The sequence below is a fragment of the Denticeps clupeoides genome, chromosome 11, assembly GCF_900700375.1.
Source record: "Denticeps clupeoides chromosome 11, fDenClu1.1, whole genome shotgun sequence".
NCBI lineage: Eukaryota > Metazoa > Chordata > Actinopteri > Clupeiformes > Denticipitidae > Denticeps > Denticeps clupeoides.
In genome coordinates, this window is record NC_041717.1 from 18,119,098 (window position 1) to 18,142,454 (window position 23,357).

The 23,357-nt window shown below is 45.7% G+C and overlaps 1 protein-coding gene across 6 annotated transcripts in view; it reads left to right on the forward strand.

The window, feature by feature from the left end:
• The first annotated feature begins 4,868 nt into the window (after positions 1 to 4,868).
• The window catches only part of slc4a4a (solute carrier family 4 member 4a), a 37,418-nt gene continuing 18,929 nt past the window's right edge, over positions 4,869 to 23,357 (forward strand). Inside the window, exons 1-4 of one of the 6 annotated variants that reach the window (XM_028995314.1) lie at positions 4,869 to 4,990; positions 8,114 to 8,187; positions 13,535 to 13,708; positions 22,156 to 22,291. In XM_028995314.1, the coding sequence (XP_028851147.1) occupies positions 4,968 to 4,990; positions 8,114 to 8,187; positions 13,535 to 13,708; positions 22,156 to 22,291 (407 nt within the window). In that variant the 5' untranslated portion in view covers positions 4,869 to 4,967. Of the gene's footprint in view, positions 4,991 to 7,859; positions 8,188 to 13,534; positions 13,709 to 22,155; positions 22,292 to 23,357 lie in introns of those variants that run through there. The other 5 variants (XM_028995315.1, XM_028995311.1, XM_028995310.1 and 2 more) reach the window with 5 other exon arrangements.

Sequence of the window (23,357 nt, forward strand, 5' to 3'; positions counted from 1 at the left end):
TGGGGTTTTTTTTTTTTAAAAAGCACACCACACATTCTCTCATAAGATTGGACGTGCCTGAGTTTTATTCAGATGAATGTCACTCTGTACAGCAGCTGGTGCGGTTGTGGGCAGGGGGTCTCCATGGGGGTGGGGTAGGGATTAAATAGGGGCCGTGCAGGGGTCTACAGTTCTATATTATTCATAAGGGCCCGGAGTTTCATGAAGGACAGCAGTGTCACATCCTGTTATATCTGGAGCAAATGCGGGTTTTAAATCTCGTTGACCTGTATCTTCCGCAACCGGAAAGTGTTTCTGCTGCCTCATCACTACCCTGAAAGAAGACGATCCTCAGGGCTTCTGTCTAAATTTGAAAAAATATTTAAGCTACTTTCATTCACTTTCAACACCAGTGTGTTTGCTATTTCTTTGTTCTTCTGATTAGCAAATAATAATAAAAAAAAACGTTCTGCAATAAATCCTGACCGAGGTGGGACTGACCAGCTTTACAGCCCGGTCAGATGTTCTAAGCTGTATGGTTTGTGAAGTTGTATGGAGTCTTGTATGATACTGGATTTACATTGGTCTGTTTGTCCAAGTAGGAGGAAGCTGCACATTTTTCATATTTCTCCAATGTCTTCTGAGGCTTATTTATAGAATGCAAGTTGCAATTATATGAGGTTAAACAAAAGGACGTCCCCATCACGCTATGATTTCCTGCCTGAGGGTCGGCACGCACCTCAGATTTAACACGATGATGGAACCGAAGCACAGAAGGGTGGATCGTGTAATATCGTTGGACTGGTGCAATGAAACCCAACCCTCATACCCTGGAAGAGCAGCAGCCGGAGGGTCTTCATGTCCCAGCACGGCCGCTCGTTGCCATCTGTTGGCGGTGCTGTGACCACAGCTGCATCAGATTACGTCCAGCCTCCCGTCAGATGGACGAGACTCGAAAACCAGCGCCAGCCCCACCCTAACCAGCAGTCCTGCTGCTCCAAGTCCCCACCTCAACTGTCCAACCTCATTTGCGCAATGAGAGGAGCTTGATTCAGGCCGAGCATTCCCTATGGGGTGTTAAAAAATGACTTGTTCTTAGTATGACCACTAGGTGTCGCTGTGCATTACAAGTGAAACACACTCACACACTTCTGCACACACACTTTATGCTCCTCTCTATGTTTTTGAAGACATTGGGGTCCACGGCTCAATCTCTCTTGACGTCTCTCTGTCACTATTTGTCCCTCCCTGGAACGTTTTTTTAAACGTTCTTCAACATCCATGTAAAAATCCACAGTTGCAAGTTTCACCTGCAGGTGAAGCAGATGTTCCAGTGGATGTTCCTTCTCTGTGGCCTTGTGCTTATCTTTGCCATTCTGCTCCCCTGATGGTATATCAGAGATTATTGTCCTACTGAACAATGTTTGTGGGTTTATAGTGAATTAAAAAAAAACTTTGATCCCTAATGATCAGATAAACAGTCAGAACACAAAGTTCAGTATCTGGCGCCCTCTGCTCGGAGCACTAATATCCTTTTGATCATTCCTGACCTCTGAGACAGGAAGTCGGCTTTACTGGGAATATTGCTTTCATAAGCTACACCTGCAGCTGGCTGAAGATGTGAGGAGGCCATGGCTGACGGCCAGGGATGTGCATTTGACCAATCAGAATGCAGCTCACATCACTAACCCGATGACACTTGGAAGACATTTTCTACAAACCAGATTTATCACTAAAACCAAACAATTTCAATTAATTTCTAGAAAAAAAAAACTCCTTACCTCATCACATGATCTGAGCTTCTCCTGCATTCCCACAGTTTAATCCCCCTCCTGACGTCACGGTGGCGTATCTAACCAGCCTTTCCTTTTATGGCAACTTATGTTACATATTAACAGTCGTTCAGTGTTTATGACTGCTGAAGACAGCAGAATCTGGGAATGGACACAGCGGTGCTGATGGAGGAACAGCTTGATGCTGTTGTTCTGCTGCGACTGCACAACCTTTGGTGTTCAGGCCATTGTGGGTGGTTCAGTAATAAATGGAATATTTCAGGACGTTTCAGGAATCTGCTCCCTGTCAATGCATTGTTCCTCTTTCTCCATCTCTGCTCTGTCTTTATTACATGCGATCCAAGGAACTGTGTAGGGTAGTGACCGGAGTGACCGGAGACCCATCTTCATAAAGACTGAATCCGTCTCAGGTGAACAGCATCTTGCTTCTGTTCCCTGACTCAAACTCCTTGTCCCACCAGTGATTTTCCACTCTGCTGAGCGTCTCCTGCTACACAGGGGTTTTGACCTCTTCACCACTGCACTATCCCTCACAAACGTTCCCCAGTGAAAGTTCAAATAGCATTCACCAGTTTTCAGTATATATAACCGGCACAGTCAGTAATGCTCACTAACCTTCACCAATGTTCACTAATGTTCACCAGCATTGAATAACCAGCGCATTCATCAGTAGTGTTCACTAACCTTCCCAGCATTCACTAACATTCACCAGCATTAAATAATCAGCACACCCATCGATAACGTTCACTGATCTTCACCAACTTTCACTAATGTTCACCAGTATTAAATAGCCAACACAGTAATCAGTAATATTCACTAACATTCACAAATGGAACCAAAGCACAGAAGGGTGGATCGTGTAATATCGTTGGACTGGTGCAATGAAACACAACCCTCATACCCTGGAAGAGCAGCAGCCGCAGGGTCTTCATGTCCCTAATGTTCACCAGCATTAAACAGCAATCACAGTCATCATTAATGTTCACTAAACTTCACCAACTTTCACTAATGTTCACCAGTATTAAATAACCAGCACAGTCATCAGTAATATTCACTAACATTCACAAATATTCAATAATGTTCACCAGCACTAAACAGCAATCACAGTCATCATTAATGTTCACTAAACTTCACCAACTTTCACTAATGTTCACCAGTATTAAATAACCAGCACAGTCATCAGTAATATTCACTAACATTCACAAATATTCAATAATGTTCACCAGCACTAAACAGCAATCACAGTCATCATTAATGTTCACTAAACTTCACCAACCTTCACTAATGTTCACCAGCATTCACTGATTGTCAGTTCATACTCCTTAATATCTTTGTATATTAACCTTTTAATCTAAACAGTCTGGCTGAATTCCCTTCTGCAAATACCTTGTGTGTGTACGTGTGCTATCTGTAGTCATAGTGGCAGAATATGAAAGGTAATCCTCCTGGAGCTCCAGAAATGTCTCTTCAGGGCGGAGAGCCTGAGACTGAGCTGGAAACCGCAGGATCAGACAAGGGGTGAACATCATGTGACGTTTTAGTTGAAATTGAGCTTTAGATATCAAATGAATGTTCTTAATGGTGTTGTTCTGCTTCAAAAAGTAGACACATTTGGGACAGTAGACACACTCATCACTTCCCGTAGAAACATAACATCCTTCCAGTAGTGCTGAGACAGGGATGTGTTTAGAGGAATGTGGTGGCCTAGCGGTTAAGGAATGTTGCCGGTTCGAATCCCGATGCGCCAAGGTGCCACTGAGGTGCCACTGAGCAAAGCACCGTCCCCACACACTGCTCCCTGGGCGCCTGTCATGGATGCCCACTGTTCGCTCAGGGTGATGGGTTAAATGTAGAGGACAAATTTCACTGTGTGCTGTGCTGCTGTGTATCACATCTGACAATCACTTCACTTTGACTTTATATTCTCAGAATAACTGATCTGAGAAAAGTAATACCTGTGAGATAACCTTAACACGACACCTTCACCAACTTTCATAAATGTTCACCAGTATTAAATAGCCAACACAGTAATCAGTAATATTCACTAACATTCACAAATATTCACTAATGTTCACCAGCATTAAACAGCAATCACAGTCATCATTAATGTTCACTAAACTTCACCAACTTTCACTAATGTTCACCAGTATAAATAACCAGCACAGTCATTAGTAATGCTCACTAAACTTGACTAGCATGTTAAGGGTAAGTGTCTAGGGAATAAGTCTAGGGAACAGAGAAGTGAGATGTTGTGTTGTAGCCCTTCATCTAGAGCAAATCTGACGTCCATATCCTCTACTACAAAAGATAAAATATTCAGCTCAAGGTTAATTTATGAAATTGTTGAGCAACGGCATTATTGCTGGGTGAGGCTGGAGACACGTTACTCCTGGAGTTCAGGTCTCGGGGCTGAGCTGACGAATCTGGTCTGTACTGGCTGATTGGCAGTAGGAAGCGGTCACGCCGTGCCGCTGCTGTAGGACGTGTCCGGGCCAACATGTTTCTGAACAGCTGATGGGATCCATCTGGCTCCTGGCCCCACAGGACGACTGACCCTCTCTGCGTGAGGAAGGGCAGTGGCCGACACGGGGCACCTGCACAAACCTCCCCCACACACAGGCATGAGCGTGAGAAGGTGTGTGTGAGAGTCTGTGTCCAGTGGCTCGTATTAAATTAGCCTCGAAACACACCAGTGAAAATTCCTATTCGGCCTGTCCTGGAATCCCAAGGTTATGAGTTTTTTTTTTCTTCTTCTTTTGATGGCCCAGATCAGGCTGCTTATGAATAACATTTATTAATCATACATACGCCACAGGCCGATATTTGGATCCAGAAGGTGTCGCTATGAGTTTCATTCTGTTGAGGTTTGAATTGAAGTCGAAATATGAACTTTTTTTATGATTCAAATCCCGAAACCCACAGGCACGAAAACTGGAACCGACGTGGAAACGGACGCGGCGACGCGAAACGCGAGTGAAATAACGCGCCCCGACACGCAGTTCAGGCCCCCCCCCCCCGCAGTTCGGCCCCCCCCCCCGCGGCCGAATCGTCTCCCCACGCCCACCTAACACGCCCACCCGCGCGCGCGCACGCACGCACCTGCCGGAGAGTCCCGCAGACGGGAGCGCAGCGCCGTGGCGCACGGGTCACCTGGAGACACGCCGAGCGGCCACCGCGCACCGACCACGGGACACGATGAGCGGACACCAGCGGAACAAGTGAGCTCCCGCCGCTCCGAGAGGTTTTTATCGGTTCGCGACTGTGCGCCGTGGGCGCGTTGCCGGTGTAAGACCGTGCGTAAAGGCGCCGTTTTACTGCAAGTGTCCGAGCCGAGGGGGACTCCCGTGGGTCTTTCTGAATAATTTAAAGAAATGTCAGAACGCCCTCATTTTCTCTTATTAAGAGCGGAGTGGCAGAATGACCTGAATTTCACCATCGGAACTCGGCAGTTTCATTCATTCTGAACACAGGACCAGCCTGCTGTAGTACAGATGTAGTACAGATGTAGTAAAGCGCAGGTGGGCTGAAGGTGCTGGATACTGAGACTTGAAACTTCATGTAAGTTTTATTGTTATTTTCTATTATTATGCCTTCACAGTTTTAATATTGATCCGGTTGTTTAATGTTGTATTCACTTGAGGTTGGAGTTCAATTTTTTTTAAATCCAGTGTTCAGATTTGAGAGCAGTTTTGAGATATGTTTGAAAGTTGTAGCTCTGTGATGAAGTTTAGTCCCCTGTTCGGCTTTAGAGATGTGCACAGTCCTGTGATGATATTAGATCTGTACTCAGCATTAGTCATGTGCTCGGTTTTAGTGCTCTACTCAGCATTAGTCCTGTTCTCAGATTTAGCCCTGTGCTTCTATTTAATGCTGTGCTTGGTTTTAGTGCTCTACTCACCGTTAGTCCTGTGCTCAGATTTAGCCCTGTGCTCTTGTATAACTCATGTGCTCAGTTTTAGTGCTCTACTCAGCGTTAGTCCTGTGCTCAGATTTAGCTCTGTGCTCCTGTTTAACTCTTGTGCTCGGTTTTAGTGCTCTACTTAGCGTTAGTCCTGTTCTCTGACCTAGTCCTGTGCTTGGTTTTAGTGCTCTACTCAGTGTTAGTCCTGTGCTCAGATTTAGCCCCGTGCTCCTATTTAACTCTGTGCTCGGTTTTAGTGCTCTACTCAGCGTTAGTCCTGTGCTCAGATTTAGCCCTGTGCTCCTATTTAAGTCCTGTGCTTGGTTTTAGTGCTCTACTCAGTGTTAGTCCTGTGCTCAGATTTAGCTCTGTTCTCCTGTTTAACTCCCGTGCTCGTTTTTAGTGCTCTATGCAGTGTTAGTCCTGTTCTCTGACTTAGACCTGTGCACCTGTTTAAGTCCTGTGCTCAGTTTTAGCACTCTAGTCAGCGTTAGTCCTGTGAGAAAAGCAGCTGCTGATCAGCTGCAGTTGAAGCCTGCGCTCTATAGAGGGTGTCAGAGTTGAGAGTCTGATGGGTGAGAAACTTAGGACCCTTTCAGTCCTGTGTCTTCAGCATGTGAATGATCCTGTTCAGATTTGAATCAGAGTTGAATTGAATTGGTGTTTGTTATCATGGCCATAGGGTTATAAGGGACCTGACTGTGTGTGTGTGTGTGTTTTCTCTAATGATCTCCAGCTGTGAGAGGTTTGCTGCTTGACTTTTTGATGTCTGGTTTATTCCGATGTTCATTGATGAGAAGAATGGTGGAAATGTTCACTTACTTAATCTGTAATTTAATTATTTTACATTCATATTTACTCTGTTTTTTACATTTATGACATCAGGGTTCACCAATGATCTTTTTCATTATCCCTGCGCTGCATTGGCCGCGTCTGATTCGGCCTATTCCAGTTTGTGTTTACTAACCTGCATTTATTTACTTATGAATATTGATCCAGAGGCATGATTATTCCTGTTTTGCCAACTTGCTGAAATAAAGGGGAAAAAAGCATTTTTCCAGCTGCACACAGCTGTAAACATCTCTGAACCGCACCATCCATGGCTGTCGCCTCCTGCAGATTCACGACCTTTACAGCTCGGAGATGAGAGTTTAGTAGCCAACTGAGCACACAGGACGACAGAGGTACCATTACCTAACTTGATTTAATGGTTTAATATCATGTAATATCATAGGTGAGTTTAGAAGGCAACATGATCACATGCTTGAACAAATGAATGGATGTATTGGATTTATTCATCTGTCTCATGCTTACTTACTTGAAATGTCCATCATCGAAACCCCTCATCTGGTTGCCTGGGACCCGATCTGTAAATACCATTCGCTTAACACGCCAGAATCCAACTCTTTTTAAGTAAGCATACGTAGTGTACGTTTAACTTGCGTCTGAAGATCTGTAATGACTTCGCTGCTGGAACATCCAGCACAAGTTCATTCGGGCTCCTAGGAGCCGAGTCAGAGAAGAGTCTAGATGAATGACTTTCCTAGTACCTTGAGAGGTGGCGGTACCAGTCGAGCAGTTCCGGGGGACCAGGGAGATCGAGGTATGCCTTTGGTATAAAATGCCGCAGCAGTGTTGAGGTTCGTTTTAGATGCTGCGCTTTGGTTAGTATTTAGTGTTTGAATGGGAAGGTATAGAGTGTGTTTTGGTGTATTTGGGTTTGGGGGGGGAGTGGATCGGATTATGACAGCGTGTCCGGTGGGTGGGGCTCTGTCGGGTGTTACCTGGCGGAAGGCGCTGGAAGAGGGAAGTGGCCTGAAGGGTAAATCGGTGCTGATCTGATCCCCACAGGGCGGATGATGAGGAGATAAACGACGCGGAGGAGGGACAGGACCAGCTGGAGAATGTGTGTGTGTGTGTGTGTAAGGGGTGTATTTAACACACACTGTTGTGTGTTTATCTTTTTATATGCTTTATAACATGGGTATGTGCGAGTGTGTGTGTGGTCACGCCCCACCTGTGCGCGCTACAGCACAATAGCAAGGTTCTCCCCAGCTGATGGGGGTTTTCTCTGTGGCAGCACCTCCTCTCGCCACTTCAGACCCAATTAGCACTGGAGCATGTGTGTGTGTGTGTGTGTGTGTGTGTGTGGGTGGGGTGGGGGGGATTACCTTCCTTACCGGCTGCTCAATCCCTTCAAGGGCAGCCGCTCCCTCAGCGGCGGGCGAGTCGCAGCTCCTCCACCTGTCGCTCGGCTCGGCTCGGCTCGTGGGTCTGGGGGGCTGCTTGTATCGGGTCGCCCCCCCGCCCAGAACCCTGCCACCGCCGCCGCCATGAGCTCCACTAACTTCCTGCAGGTGAAGGAGCAGCGCAGCTACGGCTCCACGCTGTCGCTGGAGGAGAAGTGTGAGCAGTCTTTCTTTCTCTTCTACTACTACAGGATGGAGGACGAGGCCGTGCTGGACCGAGGTGCGTCCTTCCTCAAACACGTCTGCGACGAGGAGGAAGTAGAAGGTGAGAGAGTCTTGCACGTACACACACACACACACACACACACCAACGGATCGTAACATAGCCTCACTGTGTCTGGTAGTCTTGTGTATTGATTATTGGAGAAACTGGAACCATGTGACGTTGTGTTTACCTCTCCGCTCGTCTGACCCCGTTGGCCAGGCGGAGCACGAAGGTTAGTGGGAGGGCAGCGAGGAGTGTTTGGCTTCAGTACGAGACGCCTAATTACCGATGATCATCTTTCCGTCCTCTCTCTCTCTCTGTATGTGTGGGTGTGTTTAAGGATGTCCATGTACACGAATAGAGAGACCTGAACATGTGGCCGCCGGCATTAGAAAAAAATGCTTCTTGCCTGCTTCCATAAGATTTAAGTGTAGGGTTATGTTCATGATTAGGAATGTCAAATCTCTTTTATTGTCTCGCCACATGACACCAACAAACAGGTAGAGTGCATTTGGGGAAATTCTTGTGTGCAAAGCTTCTCACACAGCAGTGGTGAGACGAAAACAATAAATATATATGTGTATGAATAAACAAATTGTATGTGTATGTGTAGAAAAGTTACCAGTAGACAAAAATACAAAAATATTCATAAAGTTGTACAAAAAAAATAGAGCAATAGGGCAAAGTGCAGAGTGGTGCAGGTTTGGGGTCAGAGTTCAGCAGTCCGATGGTCTGACTGAAGAAAGTGTCCCGTAGTCTGCTGGTTCGGGTCCGAAAGCTGCTGTTCCGTTTGTCTGACGGTAGCAGCTTGACCACACTTGTTACACACTTAATACACAAGATCAAATATGCAACTTACGCTATAGGCCATAGGTTTGGGAACCATTTCAAATTGAATTATAAGAAAGCATTAGAAATCCATAAAACAAATGTACATGACTTGTAATTGATGGGACGGGTTTCATCAAAATAAATACCCAGTGCCTGCTTTTTTCACTGCTTTTGGGAAAAGATGCAGCTCTTTAAGCGTTCAAAATGAATGCCAGTGTTCAATAAATGTTCAACAGTTTGAGCCTTTGTGACTAAATAATTACCTGTTACCAGTTTGATAGTTGCATGGGTTTTAAGTATCTTGGACTACTTTTTTGTAATGAGGAGCATTTTGTTCCTTTGGACCCAAACGTCTGAACTGTAGTGATATAACGCACACACTTTTTTGTGGTGAGAGTGGACTAGACACATGAGGCAAATATACATGCAAACATACATGAACACAACTACTGTAATCGGTGAAGTGAACACAATCAAGGTGAAAAGTTTGTAGGGCAGGAGCTCTGGTCAAATGGGGCGTGGCCTTTCTCTTCATTCCTTCATGACCCTGGCTGGAATGGCCGCCGGGCGTAAGCATGACCAGATATTTATTATATATATTTTATATTAGTGACTTAAACAAGTCCCCTGCGGCCCTGAGCATCATGAAGGGTCTAGACTGCTCCCATTTCTCAATTCTTTACTTACATAGAAAAAAAAGCCAGACTGTAGCGTAAATTCTCCTGAACAACAGAAACGATAAATATAAGAGTGCCCCCCCCCCCTCGGAGACGTGCTCCGCACTCAAAACATTTTTACACACTCCCCTAACCCACCGCATAAAGCAGGAGTAGCAGCCAATCGGAGGGCCGGCCTGAATGTTGCACAGCGCGGTGACATTAGCATGCTGGGCTCCGCCGTTTCCACGGCACGTTACTGGGGTAACTGGAGGTGTGTAATCTGGCAGCTCCGACGGGGAGGCAGAGCAGGGAATTCATAGCGGCCCTGATAAACAGTCCTAGGCCTTTCATCCCAGAAGAAAAGGGAACAGGAAGTACCCAAGACGTCCTGGCCGCTGCTGCTTGTCCAGCCTGGGGTCTGAAATCCTTGCTGCACTTTGCACTTCAACACGGACACGGTCACAGGATTTTTAGCTCATTTCCAAGCAAAGTTTAGTCCGTGTCTTAATTTATTAACATGGCCAGTATGTCCCTCTTTGGACTTGTTAGTATTGTACTTTTTCTCGGTTGACCTATTACATCACAGAGCAAAACAACAACAACAGTACAGGCCAAAAGTTTGGACACACCTTCTTATTCAGTGTGTTTTCTATATTTTCATGACCATTTACGTTGGTAGATTCTCACTGAAGGCATAAAAACTATGAATGAACACATGTGGAGTTATGTACTTAACAAAAAGTGGAGACCTGGCCTCCACAGTCACCGGACCTGAACCCAGTCCAGATGGTTTGGGGTGAGCTGGACCGCAGAGTGAAGACAAAGGGGCCAACAAGTGCTGAACACCTCTGGGAACTCCTTCAAGACTGTTGGAAAAGCATCTCAGCTGACGACCTCTTGAAGCTCATCGAAAGAATGCCAAGAGTGTGCAAAGCAGTAATCAGGGCAAAGAAACTAGAATATAAAACATGTTTTCAGTTATTTCACCTTTTTTGTTAAGTACATAACTCCACATGTGTTCATTCATAGTTTTGATGCCTTCAGTGAGAACCTAACAATGTAAATGGTCATGAAAATCAAGAAAACTCATTGAATGAGAACGTGTGTCCAAACTTTTGGCCTGTACTGTACATGTCACTACCAGACCAGTTGTTGGAGTAGTTTGAGTCGAGAACATTCAGAAGATTGATCCAGAGTGATTTCAGTCAGTCATAGCGAATTCGCCACTGAATGTGTGGTTTGGTGACCACTGACGACCTGAACAATGTGCAAGAAAAATGTGAAGACGTTAAAGCACTGTGAGGGCCACAGTGGCTCACTGAGGTGGGGTCGTGCAGGACAAAGGTAGATGGGGGGGGGTGGGGGGGGGGGGGGGTGGGGGTGGTGGTCATCAGGGCCCTCAGGGGGCTGTGTAGGATGATTTTGTCGGCTGGAGGGCCAGAGTGCTGACTGGGAGAGAGTTAGACGGCAGCGGACAGGGGGAGGAGACTAATTGCCCGGCAGCATTTCCGTTCCCCTGGAAAATGATGTCCAGTTGGTCATATGAGATCCTCAAAATATTAAAAGACCACTGCATGCCCTGCTGGGGTAAAAATAGGCTGGCCTGGGGTCTGAGTGGAGAACAAGAACCTCTCTGTGCTCACCAGTCACTGTCTCGATGTCATGTGTTGCCTGAGCCGAGCTGAATGGCCCTGGGGAGAGTCGGCTCTGCTCGGAGGTGCTGGAAGAACAGTGACCTCGTGGAGCTCCGACTGGGGAATGCCGCACACTCATGGGAACGCCACAAGTTTGGGTGTTGCTGCTCAGAATCACTTCACTGTGCTCACTGCCCACAGAAATGATACTTCTGGTGTGACGTGGGTGAGGTCAGGTACCTTCAGATGATGAAGTTGAGTCAGAGATGCTATCAGAGATGGTGTCAGGTCACATGGTTCCATAAAATACCTTGTTGCACTATAACTCTGTGACTTCTGTTCTGTTCCCATACCTGCTCTTGGTGGTCCAGCCATCATCAAAGGTACCCGATGCCTCTCAGGGACTCCTGAGTGCTGCAGAGGTGTTGAGGTTTAACCTAAAACCTGGCAGGTTACATGAAACAGGGTTGGGCGCTCTACCTGTAGAGTATTATATCTTCAGAGAGGGAACTTTTTGGCATATGATTAGAAAACCTCATTGAAGGGTTCAAAAGCTTCATTGTCATCATAGTACAAAGAAATTCTCACTGGCATCCCTTCCCACAGACCTCTAACAAAAACATCAAGAAAGAACAGCAATTAACAAATAGAAGGATGAGAACCAGAGGGACGTCAGTGACATTTCACTCATCGAAATCATCTATAGAGGATAATAGGCACCTGTTAGGAGATGACAAGTCAAATTAAACACAGAATAAAATCTTCAGTATTTGTATTTATTCTTCAAATTATCTCTGGAACGTATGGCTAATTATATTGTGTTAGAAAGCATTAGAGGTTTTTAGTGTTAAAAATAAAAATACAAAGCGCTACAATATACATAGCCTGTGTTGGGGCTTGTTCAAGAGTGTTTTTAATGTGTTTTAAAATGGGTGGAGCGTGTTGTGATGATTGATAACTTCACAAATGTGCTTGTATGAATACGTCCCTTGAGCAAAAAAGCAAAAGCAATGTTGCCAGATACCTTACTTTATCCTAACATGTTCTAAAATGCACCATATCTTGCAAAAAAATTTCATGCTATCAAACGGCTGTGATTATTCAATATACTTAAATGCAATTTGTATTATTAATGCCTATTCTCAACATGCAATGTTTCCCAAACTATGAACTACAGAACCGCCCAATCTGGCAACACTGATCCTGTTTCCTATGTCCTGTTTGTTCTGTTCTCATAATAAAATGTTTTCACTGCAATACTTATGCTTGGTGAATTTGCCAATTGCTTTTTGCATATCAGCATCAACATGAATGAAATCTAAATAGTTATTATTTTTATTGACTGTCGTCTGCTTCTGCATTTGAGCCCAAAAAGCAGACTTGATCAAGCAGATGCATTGTAAAAGAGTCCATTTAATTTTTAGTAAATAACATGTTGAGAACATCATTGAGTTGTTTGATCCAAGTTTACGTGCACCTCCTTACGAAATACAACAGCTCAGTTTACACAAAGTTCCCTGCCCTTCTCCTCCCCTGCCTCTTACACCGTGCCATAAAGTCATTAAATTTGGTTTTTGCTCTTATATTGTGTAAGTGGATTATAGTGACCCTACTGTTCACCGTTAGTAGAGGTGAGACTGTATGCTATTGTGTAGCAGAGCATGGAATTAAAGAACATACCGTGTTACACGATTAGAGGTTGAGAGCTCCTTTGTATCCTGTAGTTAGAGAGCGAAAAGGCCGTTTGGAAGAGTGTGGTTTATATGGTGCACCTCATTGTGTGCATTTGGTGTTCTGAGCTCCTTTAGTGTCTTTCTCAGCTGCATTACATGCTCTTGGCTCTGTCTGAGCCTTAGGGAGAGGTGGAGTAGAACCTGTAGTGGTGCAGGCGCAGAGCCGATTACTCAACCACTGACCGGGTTTTTGTGCTAAGAGCCACAGGCCGGATGAAGTGACTTTCCCCATCAAGAGTTCCTGGCTCGTGAGTTTTTTTTTTTTTTTTGAGGGGTGTGACTTCCTGCAGACCCCAAAAGACGTTTCCTGTATAAATTGCATTAAGGATGTGGTTAGCATTAATATACATCCTTGTTTTGTGGTCAGGGGACCAGATGTTCTGCTCTGTGGCCAACAAGGAAACAATTGACAACCAGGTCTTGAGCTATTTCCTGTCCCCATGGGAGTGCATTCCCTAACGTCAAACTCACGGGCCAATCAAGAAATCAAAGTTCATGGTTCTCCAGTTAATGGAGTGTGTGTGTTTGTGTGTGTGTTTTCTCTGCTCAGGCCATCACACTTTCTACATTGGTGTCCATGTGCCAAAGAGCTACCGGCGCCGGCGACGCCACCGCAGGAGGGCCAGCCACAAGGACAGGAAGGAGAAGGTGACAGAGAATGCCTCTGACAAGTCGGACACAGAAAACGCAGAGGAGGCCGGCGGCAGCATCCTCAAACCGCTCGGTAAGTGCTGCGCACGACCTGTCAGCTGCTGTTAGCCGCTGGCTGGAGACGTTTATTCGGCCCGAAAGGACCGAGTGGAGAGACCGGGTCGGTGAGAGGGAACCGCCATGAGAGGTGACGCCATGGTTTTGTGTGGTGGTGTGTGAGATTTTTTACATTTGGTAAAGCCACCACTTATTTCCTGCACACCTATGGGTTGATGGTAGACTAGTAGGTAACATACTAACCTATGATTCAGTCCCACAAAGTGGCAGGTTCAAACCCCACTTAGTACCATGGTGTCCTTGAGCAAGACACTTAACCCCGCGTGTCTCCAGGGGGACTGTCCCTGTAACTACTGATTGTAAGTTGCTCTGGATAAGGGCGTCTGATAAGTGTCATAAATGTAATGTAATATAAGCAATGAACGGAAGGGGATGGAGCCAAATATAATTATCTGAAATGGCTGCTTCATCAGTCTCCTCTTTCATAATTTGCATAATACCCATCGTGCTGCTGTCTCATTTCATGCGTGCTGTAGTCACATGGCAAAATGTAGGTGCAATGTAGGGATGACAGGGTTGCCAGATTATTTTTTTTCCCCAAGTCTTCCAAAGAACGCACACAAAGCTGCCAAAACTGTTAAGTATGTCTTTGCTGTGACTAGTAGCTGTAGCATAAATGAGATAATGGTTCCTCAATACATTTTTAAGACAACAACTTTAAAAAAAAAAGCCTGAACACATATTTCAAACGAGAACTGATTTTTAAATAGAATTGAGTGCAACAGGCATTCTTGAATCGTGCACCTCTAGTGGTTCTGAGTCATCGTGGTGTCCGTCTTTCCATGTGTGTTGTGCTGCCCTGCTGATGTCAGGTTTGGATACTGTGACGATGAAAGGTCGGTTAGAGGTCAATAGGAAACTAGCAGACGCGAGGCTTGGCCATTTGAGTTCTTCACTTGACCTGAAAACGTCTCTTGTGGATGGGCCTTGTCTTCAGTTGTGCCGTCCCGGTTCCACACGCAGATCCGTGGCCGAGTCAGACTAGTTTCCTGATTCTGGAGTACAGTGAACGGTGACATGTGCCAGGCACCGTTCCTCTTCACCTTCACATTCAGATCAGTTTAAGAATGATACATGTAGGATTATTTTGGGGATTTTGAGGGAACCTCGTCTCTCTGGAATGTTTTTTTTTTTTTGGTCCCAGTGCATGTGATTTGAATTGGGCATGCCGGGGTGCAGAAATGTCTGGGGTCTGTGCTGCTTTGGGCGGGGCCTACTGGAATATTCCGCCCTCTTGGCATCAAAGGCGCTTCATTGTTGAGTCCGGAACGTTGCAGTTTTATTTGCATGCTGCGAGGGGGCAGCCCATGAGAATGAAAAGGAATTTCTCTCCCCATGCCCCCCACACTCACTTTCATGGAGAACCTTGTGGGCCTTTGACCTTTGACTCACGAAAGCCTCTTAACACCGAATCAGACCAAACACACAGTCGAACATAGTTTTTGGATCTTTAGGCTGTTTGTTTGACGTCAAAAAGTCGAAACCCTGATTAGATGTTAAAACGCTTAATTTAGCCGGCACTGACCGCCCGCGGGTTGTTTATGGATTCAGCTGTGCAGCCGGCAAGCTGATTAGCCAAAATACGGGAATTTTCTGTTCGTGGTGGTTTCCACTGCTGGGTAGGGCCCTGAGAACGTCTCACGTCCCCTGAGCTAGTTTGAGGTGTCAAAGTCTCATAATCGATGCAGCGTGATGAAGACGTGGACAATTCTGCATCGATTATAACAGATAATATAGTAATGACATTGCTTTCTCTTAGTGGCATAACAACTCTTGTTAAAAAGAAGACCAATAGTGACTGTGTCTGCATAATGTGAAGTAAAATAGAAAAAATTGATGGGACGCATCAGGAAAACGAATACAATCTAATCGCTGACTTCACCATCGTAATCGAATCGAATCGTGACACCACTAAAGGTTCACATCTCCAGTCATGAGTAGGTAACACCCTTGATACTGAGATGAATGGGTGGGTGTTTTGGGGACCTTCAGGTCAGACAGTTTTTTTTTTTTTTTAAAGCAAATGATCCAGATTAGCGTCTGTCATTCCTGCACAGATTTAGGCGTAAAAGGAAACAAGGTTTTACTGTCACTTATTTCTCCCGCTGGTTAATTTAGGATCAGTTAGAACTTCCTGTTTAGGTTTTTTTTTTTCTTTGTGAAGTGAAGCCGGATGCTACTCCTGCTGATTGGATTCTGCTCGTTTACGCTTCAGCCAATCAGCAGCGGGCGGCCGATGATGTAAGCGAGTCGGATATGTGCAAAAGGAAACCGGAGCGGAGAGAAGGAGGAGGAGAAGGGATGAAGGGAGCGTGGGCGGTGAAGAGGTTGAACGTTGGCCACCCTGCGATGTCCCACATTAAAGTGTGTCAGTGGGCGTGGCCTACACCCCCGGTGTGTAGGGTGTTGGCAGAGTTGCAAGGCTGTGGGCGGGGCCAAACTAATCCCCCTTAAGGCTGTTACCCGACCCCCACTGCAGGTTATAATTAGCTAATCTAACCTCCTTCTTTACAACATCTGCTGTGTGTGGGAAGGCTGAGTGTGTGTGTGTGTGTGTGTGTGTGTTTTACATTTTTACAGTATTTATCTCCATGTGTCCAAATCTCGATGGCCTACTACTCGAAAGGTGCTGAGCAGGTTGTCCTTCAGGTCCTACATCTGCTGAATAGACACTCTTTTACTGTAGATGTGATCACGTGATTTGTGCCTTTTCCTGTATGAGAGGATAAACCCCCTGGGGTCTTGTCTGTTGTCACGGGTTAAAGACCCGCCACTGACCCCGTTCCTTTGAAGCGGGGCCGTGTAAGTGCGGTTTGACACGAAGACGGCTATCAGTTGTCAGACATTGTGGTGTTGCGAGAGGCCGATATTCCCTTCTTCGGGATCGTGTAAAAAAAGATAGAGATCGCCAAGCTGGAACGGTGGTTAGTGTCGCTGTGGGGGTCTCCTGCAGGCCAAGTATCACTTTCAGGAAACAAGCGGCTCTGTGTGAAAAAAAACAAAAAAAACCCAACAAAAAACGAACAATCGGTTATCTGAGCGAGATGCCTTTGTGCCGCTAACAAAAGACAACGGCGGCGGTCACATGACCAGCTTTGAAGCGTGCTCTCTGTGCAGAGTGTCCTGTACCCTCCTGAAGCCGGCTGGCACCGGGCGCCGAGCAGCGGTGTTAAACTTCAACTCCACGTTATTAGTGATGAACACCGCTCGGCGTGGTAATTATTACTCTCCGGCCGACGTCCCTTGCTAGAAAGGGACTGCCGTCAGCACATTTGCCGCGGGGAGGTCATGTGTGTGACCCTTCTGCTTCACTAGGGGGGTCAGTCCCACGTCGGCCGGGTGCTGAAAACCGTGTGTCTGTTCGCTCCCAAGGCTGCTGTGAATGTCTGGGACGTGTCACCTCGTTTAATTTATAACCTGTGTGTGTGTGTGTGTGTGTGTGTGTGTGTGTGTGTGAGGAACGGCGGAAGTCAACTCCGGGCACTCGCTCCATTCCGGGCCTTTCAGCGCTGCTGGCTGCCGGGCGTGAATACAAAGCGGCTGCATTGTGCGTTTTCCCATCAGCCTGGCAGCGGCCCAGGGCCCGGCCCGAACTAAATCTGCCCCGCATGGCACCGACGCACCTTCCGCCGGGCTCCCCGCCCCGACCTCCCTCAGCACCTTTCGGCGCCGGCCGTGTCATTCCCATGAAGCAGGAACGTAATTATACATGCAGAAGGTTATTTTTACAGCAGCCGTTACAGTTTAACCGGCAATTACTGAAAAATTACATTGTACCTGTCAGCTATTACCTTCTGCCGGTATTACCATGTAGACACCGGGCGATTACTCTCTCCTTATATTAACTGGGTGCAGTTTCTACTCTTTGCACCTGCTGTAGTCGACAATATGTTGTCCAAATGTGTTTGCAGGGTTGCAGAAACATTGGGTCCCAATATTCTCAGGGTTGTGTCCTTTATCTGGAATTATTGAAATATACTACAATTATGTACAATTTTTAGGAATAGCACCACATTTACTTTTTGGGTAAATGTTGGTAAGTATGAGTATGTGTTGGTATGTGTGGTACTGTGTTTATTACCTTTTATAAAAGGTACTTTGAGTATAGTACTCTATTTACTGTATGAGTATGTGTTGGTATGTGTGGTACTGTGTTTATTACCTTTTATAAAAGGTACTTTGAGTATAGTACTCTATTTTCTGTATGAGTATGTGTTGGTATGTGTGGTACTGTGTTTATTACCTTTTATAAAAGGTACTTTGAGGATAGTACTCTATTTACTGTATGAGTATGTGTTGGTATGTGTGGTACTGTGTTTATTACCTTTATAAAAGGTACTTTGAGTATAGTACTCTATTTACTGTATGAGTATGTGTTGGTATGTGTGGTACTGTGTTTATTACCTTTTATAAAAGGTACTTTGAGTATAGTACTCTATTTTCTGTATGAGTATGTGTTGGTATGTGTGGTACTGTGTTTATTACCTTTTATAAAAGGTACTTTGAGGATAGTACTCTATTTACAGTATGAGTATGTGTTGGTATGTGTGGTACTGTGTTTATTACCTTTTATAAAAGGTACTTTGAGTATAGTACTCTATTTACTGTATGAGTATGTGTTGGTATGTGTGGTACTGTGTTTATTACCTTTTATAAAAGGTACTTTGAGTATAGTACTCTATTTTCTGTATGAGTATGTGTTGGTATGTGTGGTACTGTGTTTATTACCTTTTATAAAAGGTACTTTGAGGATAGTACTCTATTTACAGTATGAGTATGTGTTGTTATGTGTGGTACTGTATTACCTTTTATAAAAGGTACTTTGAGGATAGTACTCTATTTACAGTATGAGTATGTGTTGTTATGTGTGGTACTGTGTTTATTACCTTTTATAAAAGGTACTTTGAGTATAGTACTCTATTTTCTGTATGAGTATGTGTTGGTATGTGTGGTACTGTGTTTATTACCTTTTATAAAAGGTACTTTGAGGATAGTACTCTATTTACTGTATGAGTATGTGTTGGTATGTGTGGTACTGTGTTTATTACCTTTTATAAAAGGTACTTTGAGGATAGTACTCTATTTACAGTATGAGTATGTGTTGTTATGTGTGGTACTGTATTACCTTTTATAAAAGGTACTTTGCGTATAGTGCTCTATTTACTGTATGAGTATGTGTTGGTATGTGTGGTACTGTGTTTATTACCTTTTATAAAAGGTACTTTGAGGATAGTACTCTATTTACAGTATGAGTATGTGTTGTTATGTGTGGTACTGTATTACCTTTTATAAAAGGTACTTTGAGGATAGTACTCTATTTACTGTATGAGTATGTGTTGGTATGTGTGGTACTGTGTTTATTACCTTTTATAAAAGGTACTTTGAGGATAGTACTCTATTTACAGTATGAGTATGTGTTGTTATGTGTGGTACTGTGTTTATTACCTTTTATAAAAGGTACTTTGAGTATAGTACTCTATTTACTGTATGAGTATGTGTTGGTATGTGTGGTACTGTGTTTATTCTCTTTTTTAAATGGTACTTTGAGGATAGTACTCTATTTATTGTATGATTATGTGTTGGTATGTGTGGTACTGTGTTTATTACCTTTTATAAATGGTACTTTGAGTATAGTACTCTATTTATTGTATGAGTAAATGTTGGTATGAGTATGAGTACAATATTCAAATTTAAATGTTAGTGCGAGGTTAGTGCTGCATTTGCTGTCACTATTAACAGCATCCTACTTGATCCATTTCGGAAAATCACATTGACATGAACACAAAAGCGATGCGCTGACATAAATAAACCGCATTCTAAGAATAACTCCTACGTCAGAGTGAACGTCTCGCTGTCCATCACCCTCGTGTGTCGGTGGCCCAAAACTGAGCGAGGTTGCGTTCCAGTTATGCTCCAGTTTACTCGCTGCAAACTCACGTTTGGAAACAGTATGATCAGGAGGGACGCGTGCAACTGGAGGTGGAAGTGGGGGTCTCATGCGCCAGCGACGGCCACCGTGCTAAGCCCCCTTTGGGAACTGAGAGCATTCCTTGCCGTCCCTGTTTCCCATGATCCCCCGGTGCAGAGACAAAGTCCTCTTTGTGTGGCCCAGCCTCGGAGCAGCACTGGAGCGATGTGATTTCCAGTTCTACCCGCCGCTCTTCCTCTCCTCCTCGCTGAGCAACCACAGCAAGCGAAGGCAGCCCTGATTCGGCTGCTTTCAGCTTCGGCTGGGCCGCTCGCATGAGGGTGGATAAGGGTGTACACCGCCAGGCTCCACAAGGAGAGTTGCTGACCTGGAGATTTACGCCTTACTCTGCATTTTAATTCGCTCACTCCTTTCGTCGGCCTCTTGGATTGAGTGAACAGGAGGTTCTTTTTTAGATTTACTCTGATAGGAAGGTGCATGTGCTCAAGTGCAGGTGGAATACCTGGGAGTTCTTCACTATGGGGTTCGGTGCATAAACAGTAACAACAGGGTGATGGTAGTTATGGTAAAAGTGAAAGTGTTTTTTCTTGTGATACACAGCACATACACAACGAAATGTGTCCTCTGCTTTTAACCATCAGTCTTGGTGAGCAGTGGGTGGCCATGATGGGCGCTCGGGGAGCAGTGTGTGGGGACGGTGCTTTGATCAAGAAGAGCTCAGTGGCACCTTGGCGGTTCCGTATGAGTCCACTTCCTTAGCCGCTAGGCCAGGGCTGTTTGGGCAGGTGGGGAAGGGAAGCTCCCTCCCACCCTGTAAAAAAAAAATATGTTGGGGAACCTTTAAAATGCAAGGCAACCGGCTACGAAGCATTTGTAATGCCCATGAGGTTGTGAAGATTTGAGTTAAGTCTGTTTTTTTCAGTGCGGGTCTGTCCATGCTTGACGTTCTCTGTGTTGAGGAACGAGCCCAGACTCGTTAATCACAGCCGATGATTAAATGGCCAATCAGGATCGACGGGAGAGATGTGATCTTTCTCTACTTTTAGTAATGTTAATGTGGTGACACACAAAAACTCGTCAACTGGACGTTGTTAAAGATTTCACAGAAAGAGCATCTTCAGCTTCACAGAAGGGAAGACAAAATGGCCTCGCTTTCGAGAGAAGTATTACAAATAATAAACCAATAAAGTGATCTTGTGAGCTGGATGCATTCCCTAGTGTTAAATCAGCAAATATTTCTTAAATCTGAGAAATTCTCAAAAGTAACATTTATGCTATGATTTTTTTGTTCGAGTATTTTTACATTAAGTGAATTGTAGTGCTGTGGGCAGGGCTTATGCCCTTTGAGGTGGGGTTTTAAAGATAAACCCTTTAATTATTGTGACAGTGAGCAGCTGTGTTGCTGTCCTGAGAGCGCTGAAGTGAGCGGTCGGGGTCGGAACGTACCATTGGCGGTGGGTTTGGGGAACAGTGATCTGCATGCAGATAGGCTCCGTCTTTTCTGTGAAGGGGCCCTTATGTAGACGGCAGCGCTCAGCACGCCGCTGCTCGCCATGGTGATTCAAGCCGGAGCCCAGGACAGGGGCCTACTGTCCCACCGCCGGGCAGTACCGCACGTTACATAATGTCCCCCAGCTGCCAGAACCACCGACAGGACGGGCTGGGTCAATTTTTTTTTTATCACAATCGAGGGTCAAAGGTCAAGCTAGGGCTTGCTTATTTACTCCGCTTGTCACCGTCCGTCTCGGGAGGGAAGGGGATTCTGCCGTTCGAACCTCTCCGTGTGAAGATCAGGTAGTGCTGAGCTTTTGAAGCCCCTCTTCATGGCCACTGAGGCCTGAATAAGTATTCTAATTAGACCACAAGAGCGCAGGCCTGTTGGGAGAATGGACAGTTTGTGGAACATTTCCTAATTGTTAATGAGGGTCTCAAGGCCTGGTGCCAATCCAAAGGGCCAATGAGGAAGGGATGCGCTCAGAAGTCTGGGGAGGGTGGAGGCGGGACTAGCCCCGAGAGGAGATGGGGACCCCAGATAGGGGGCGGTCTGATGAAGCGGGGACATGGGGACCCCCTCTTCTCCTTGGTACCTGGGGCTCATAGCTGCAGAGTGGGGACGAGAGGACAGAGGTGTTCGCTGGACTCCCATGAGGCTCTGTTAAACTCTGCTGGGGGTCGTCTCTCTGACCCCTCACCCTGATTTTTTTCGTATTTGCTTTTTGTGTGAGAGATGGATAGCGTGCCGGAGGTGTCCGACAACAACAATGTGGAGAAAGGAGGGTCAGAGGGACAGGAGGAGGGCGGGGGTCCCGAGGTGAAGATCCCGCCACCCCCGGAGGGGAAGGCGCCCCCGCCAGACCGGACCCCCAGCCCTGAGACCAAGATGAACGGTCTGGGGCAGGAGGGCAAAGTGGAGCTGCGCTCCCCCGCCACCCCCGCCTGCCAGTCCGTAAGACGCAGTATTTTCCCTCTTGCAGTCTCGCCTGCGGCCGAGAGGATCCGCTTCATCCTGGGAGAAGATGACGACGGCCCGGCGCCCCCGCAGCTCTTCACCGAGCTGGACGAGCTGCTGTCGGTGGACGGCCAGGAGATGGAGTGGAAGGAGACGGCCAGGTAAGGGGTGGGACTGGTCACCCGACTGAACTATGGTGTCCAGCCTCTCATTTAACATCTTCATTCAGGTGATCCGCTCTTCAGGTGTGAAGAAAGGTTTTTTAATGTAAACCAAAACTTACAAATTAGTGACGGTCGGAACTTGTTCTTCTAGAATGTTCTCATAAGAGAACATGCCAGAGAAATGTAGATTTAGCAGAAGGGGCTTTCTACCCCCGTGTCCATGTTGCAGTGAGGGGTACCGTAAAAGGGTTACAGTAAGTGTGTGAAAATCAGAGCCAGACAGACAATAGAGGTCCACTGATGACAAATGGACATGGTGGAGTATGTGACAGGGGGAGTAATGAGTAAATGAACGTTCACGAATGTCACGGCCAAGTGGCTCACATGTTAATGAGACTTGCCTTGATGCTGAGCCCGCAAAAGTACCAGCCTGAGAACCTCAGTCTAGCCTACTGCATCTTAAAATAATAATTTAAAAAACGAATTTACTTTCCATTCAAATAGAAAGGCTAACATAACTAGTTTTATGTTCTCAAATCTTCTTGTTAAGGTTCCCCCCCAAACGTTTGGCTTACTCAACAATGGAATGGAGCCAGATAAGAGATTCAGTGGTTGGCCCCTTAGCCGCTGTCCATTAGCATGCCGCACACCGCATTGCATACAATAAATTGCCCGTTGACCAGCGTGTCAGTGCTGAGGGAGTCTGGGTAACAGAGGCTCTTCACAACTTTTAATCCCATGAATGAGTCCATCGTTTTATAACCCGCTCACCACGTAAAGAGCAGACGGCTGGGAGACGAAGGGACTTTTGATCAGCGTTACTTTTTAACATAACTTATAACCACTTCCAGTCTCTAAGTAAGATAACACTAACTTTCTTTAACTTACTATTGTGGATAAGAGCGTCAGCTAAATAGGTCGATTCATCCTAACATCATGACCACCCTGGCATGTTGCTTTTGGTGGTGGACACAGGTCAGCATGGGCACCCTGACCAGTCTTCAGCTACGCAGCCCAGTACAGAACAAACTGAAACGCAGAAACTGTATCTTGTGACACCTTT